The following is a 3932-nucleotide window of genomic DNA, read 5'->3' on the forward strand; positions in this document are numbered from 1 at the left end:
CCCCCCCCCCCCCCCGAATATATCCGTGGGCAGCTTGAAGAGAAGTGAGTTCTTACCTGGGCCTATACAAAAATACTTCCGTCAGAAATGAATGCTACCAAAGAAAAGTCGTGTTTTATCACACGGGGGTGGTGATGCTGGTGGACATCACCATCGAAATGCAGATGAAAATGCAAAAGCCCCATAGACCTCATCGCCCCCAGGACATCCCAGCTGGAGACGCTGCTCTGGGCCCTGCTTCTCCCGGGGCCGCCCACGGAGGTGCAGGAGGGGTTCTGAATCTTAAGCAGCAGCAAAGCTGAACCGAGCAGAGCGGCTGGTGCTGGGAGTGGGTTTGTCTAGCCCGCTGGCCCTACCGTTGGTAAACGGGACGTGTCGGCAGGGGCTCCGCCTATTTCCTGCTTTAGAGTCGTTCTCAGAAGACACTACCCACTCCGCTTTGCAGAGAAATAGCTTCACACGTTTGCTTGTTTTGTTCAGACTTAACAGTGACCAGGGCTTAAAGCTGCCACTGGTTACCTCCCAGACTGGTGCTAGGTGGGTGGGGTGGGGTGGCCTCGGCACAGAAGGGGGGGCACGTGTAAGAGCAGGATTTGGAAAGCGTGGAGGAACCTCACCCCCAAAGGACGACGTCCCCAGGCCTCGAGGTGTGGCTTTAGGGACACGGCTGCGTGCTTGGATTAGGAGAGCCCCCTGGCAGGCTGCAGCCCTGAGGCACCAGGCCTCCTTATTTCAGATCTCCCTGGCCAGCAGGACGCCCAAGGACCAGGGCCTGTGCCATGTGCTGGAGCAGGTTTACAGCGTCCTCAAGCAGGGGAGCTGAGAGCATCAGCCTCCAAGGACCAGGGAAGCCTTTGGTCAGATGCGGCTCCCTGAGGCTCTGTGTGACGGGAATGGGCCCAGGGCCTTTGTGCTGCTTTGTTCCTGTGTGACTGAGGTGTGTGACGGCAGGGGCTCAGATAATAAAGGAGAAACAGCCTAGGCATGTGTCTCACGGATGCAGGAGGGGTTGCTGTTCATGCAGCTGTGGCTATGGGGAGGGGCCGTGCTGGCGACTGGGCAGATGACAGCCGTCCCTCCCAGGCTCTCTGTGGGCTGGTGCTCATGTGGGCCCCACCCTGGCTGGAGATCCCTTCGGGAGGGCCCGCGCTGCACCACAACCAGGCAAGAGGCTGTAGAAAGAGACATTTAATACTTTTTTAAAAAAATCAGGATTACATTTTGATCTGCCCTAGGCTGGGATGTCTGTCTCTCCTCCAGGTACTGGTGACTGGGGGCCTCTTGGAGGAGCAGGGCGGGCCTGGTGTCCTTGGGGGCTTTACCGGGTCACCAGAGGAGGGGAATGTGAACCAGGCCCGGGGTCCCCTGTTTAGCCAAGTTTTGGATTAGGCAAGAGGGGAGGTGGGTGCAGGGCTGGGGCCCTGCTGGTCTGGGCAGCTGCCTACCTTGGTCTGGAAGAGATGGCCTGGGCCACTGTCCAAAGAGGGTATGGTGGCTGGCTCACCAGGGTGGTGCCCGTGACTCCCCCAGGGGCCCCAGCAGCCAGAGGTCTGGGAACATTCACTAAACAAAGCCTTTGTGCTTGACCTTCCACATAGTGGAGGCTGGGCTCCCGTGGTCGTGTGGGTTCCCGTGGTTGCATGTACGTGTGTAGGCTGGGCTCCCGTGGTCACGTGTGTGTGTGTGTGTGTGTGTGTGTGTGTGTGTGTACACGCACGTGCACGCTGGCAGCTTGTGCCAGAGATGCTCCATGTGCTTGGCTTGGGATGCGGTGGTGGGCACAGGTGTTCGGGGCTTAGTGCCCTGCAGGGGGGAGATGGCCTGTCTTTAGGGGCCCTGGCTCCTGAGAACCCCAGGCTCATCTTTCCCCAAGTTCCCAGCGAGAAGAAAGGCGTGAAACCCTTCCAGGAAGGTGGCATCTGTAGGCACTCAGGGGCCTAGGGAGCTCTGGAGGGGGCTGGTAGTGTGTGGGGGTAATTTAAAAGCAGGGTGGCGAGTCTCAGACAGACAGGGGTCTCACCCAGACCACACCATCACACCGATGTTTAGTCCTATCCTGTTAAGGGCAGGTCTCTGGGCGGGGCTGGATGGAGGTGGGAGAGGATGCGTGTGTGTGTGTGCGTGCGTGCGTGCGTGCGTGTGTGTGTGTGTGTGTGAGAAGAGAGGAGAGAGAGAAGGGGGGCCCACCTGGAGTTACCAGTCCCTGGAGGGACGGGAGGAGTTAGTGTTTCTAAGAGCACCTTAGTGTGAGCCTCCTGGGGTGGGTGGGTGGGTGGGGCGGAGCTGGGGAATTTATAAACAAAACTTAACACACATTAAGAGGCAGACAACATAAGGACTCAAAAAACACAATATGGGGTAAGTGGTCTTCCATACTTGAATAATCCCTAGTGTCTTCCTTGAATCGCCCAGCCCCCAAGACGGCCACGTGGAGTGGGGAAGGGAGCCCCCACCACCGGGGGTGAGCACTAGTGTAAACAGGGGCCCCGCTGTCCTGGGGCTGGGTCAGGCCCAGAGCGGGCCGCCCTGCAGGCTGTGAGCACTGCCCAGCTGCGGGGCCCGTGGAATGCAGAGATCTGGACGGAGGGGCGGCGGGCCGACACACCACGGAGACGCGGTCACTGGGGCAGCGGCACCAGCACCTCCACGTAGCTGAGGGGGAAGAAGCCGGACTGGCCATGGAGCATGCCCTCATACCAGTTCTCGTCGATCTGATTGGTCAGCGTGATGATGTCCCCCTCATGGAAGCCCAGCTCCCCATCGTTCTCAGGCTCAAAGTCATACAGGGCCTTGCAGCTCGGCTGGTCCAGGGGTGCTGCGGGCGGGGGGAGGTCCAGGCTGTCACCTGCCCCTGTGGGTGTGCAGGGGGATGTCGCCTCCTCTCCCCTCCCCCCGACCCCCTTGTCCTGCCCACTCACTGCTCCTTGCTTTCCCCCAAGGAGAGCTGCTCCCTCCCCTGTGGCCCCCACTGCTATCAGAAGGAGCCAAGTGACAAGGGGAGGGAAAAGGGCTCTGTGAGTCTTCACCAAAACGCTCCTGGGAGGAGCTGGGGACACCCAGTGGCCTCAGGGTGACAGTGATCAGAAGCACACAGCTCTCAGGGTACCACCTGGAACAGGGAAGCCCAGCTCCACTTCTACCAGAGAAGAGGTGGAGGAGGACCCTTGAGGCACAGATTAGAAGGCGGTGGCGTAAACCGAGGCAGGGGCACGGGGCAGGGCCCGGGCCCCTTGCGGACACTCACGCATGCTCCTGCTGCTGGGGGTCCGGGCGGGCTTGTCGGCAGATCGGAAAGATGACGAAGCTGCTTGCAGACAAAGAACAGAGGTGGGCTGAGAATGCTGGCGTGGGGCCTGGTGCCCATCCTTGGGGCTCCTCGTGCAGAGAACTGGCCCTGCGGTTGGATGGGTGGAGGGTGGGGGCTCCCCCGAAGGGGCCTGGGGCAGAGAGGTGCCCTCTCCCCCATTACCTGTGATCTTGGGGGCCGTGGCACAGGGGAAGCCCCCGTTGGACTGCTCAGGCTCTCCGAGGTCCAAGGGCTCCCGGGGCTTGGGCTTATACTCCCGCTTGGGGCGAGAAGAGGCTTCCCGCATCCTGCATGTGGAAGGACGCCTGTGAGTGGCTGCAGGGCACCTCTTGAGCCCTCGTGTGTCGAGGTCAGGAAACAACGCCTCCAACCCCAGCTATTTATGCTGCTGCCCCGGGACTCGGGGATGCACGTAGGTGGCGAGAGGGGGGCCCCCAGGCATATCTCCAAGGCTGCCTACAGGCCTGGTCCTACTGCACCCAGAAGCCGCCTCGGCAGTGACGGCTGGGGAGCTGGTGCCCGACAGATACCCACCCCTCACCAGGGAACCACCGCCCACCGGGGCTTCCCTTCTTAGGCCCTGGACGCTGCTGGCTGCAAGATGGCCCTCGGGGACAGGGAAAGA

At 60.9% G+C, this 3932-nt stretch overlaps 2 protein-coding genes across 3 annotated transcripts in view; one reads left to right on the plus strand and one right to left on the minus strand.

Annotated features, from left to right (window-relative positions):
• The window catches only part of MPND (MPN domain containing), a 9150-nt gene extending 8326 nt beyond the window's left edge, over window positions 1–824 (plus strand). Inside the window, exon 12 of the mRNA XM_007460525.1 lies at window positions 737–824. Coding sequence (XP_007460587.1) covers window positions 737–823 — 87 coding nt within the window. The 3' untranslated portion in view covers window position 824. The remainder of the gene's footprint in view (window positions 1–736) is intronic.
• Window positions 825–2508: 1684 nt separating this feature from the next.
• Window positions 2509–3932, minus strand: part of SH3GL1 (SH3 domain containing GRB2 like 1, endophilin A2) — a 31718-nt gene continuing 30294 nt past the window's right edge. The window contains exons 8-10 of one of the 2 annotated variants that reach the window (XM_007460526.1): window positions 3470–3594; window positions 3245–3304; window positions 2509–2815 (exon numbers count right to left, since the gene is read on the minus strand). In XM_007460526.1, coding sequence (XP_007460588.1) covers window positions 2619–2815; window positions 3245–3304; window positions 3470–3594 — 382 coding nt within the window. In that variant the 3' untranslated portion in view covers window positions 2509–2618. Of the gene's footprint in view, window positions 2816–2993; window positions 3021–3244; window positions 3305–3469; window positions 3595–3932 lie in introns of both variants that reach the window. The other variant, XM_007460527.1, reaches the window with a different exon arrangement.

This window comes from Lipotes vexillifer, unplaced genomic scaffold (genome assembly GCF_000442215.2).
Source record: "Lipotes vexillifer unplaced genomic scaffold, Lipotes_vexillifer_v1.1 scaffold1011, whole genome shotgun sequence".
NCBI classification, from domain to species: Eukaryota; Metazoa; Chordata; class Mammalia; order Artiodactyla; family Lipotidae; genus Lipotes; species Lipotes vexillifer.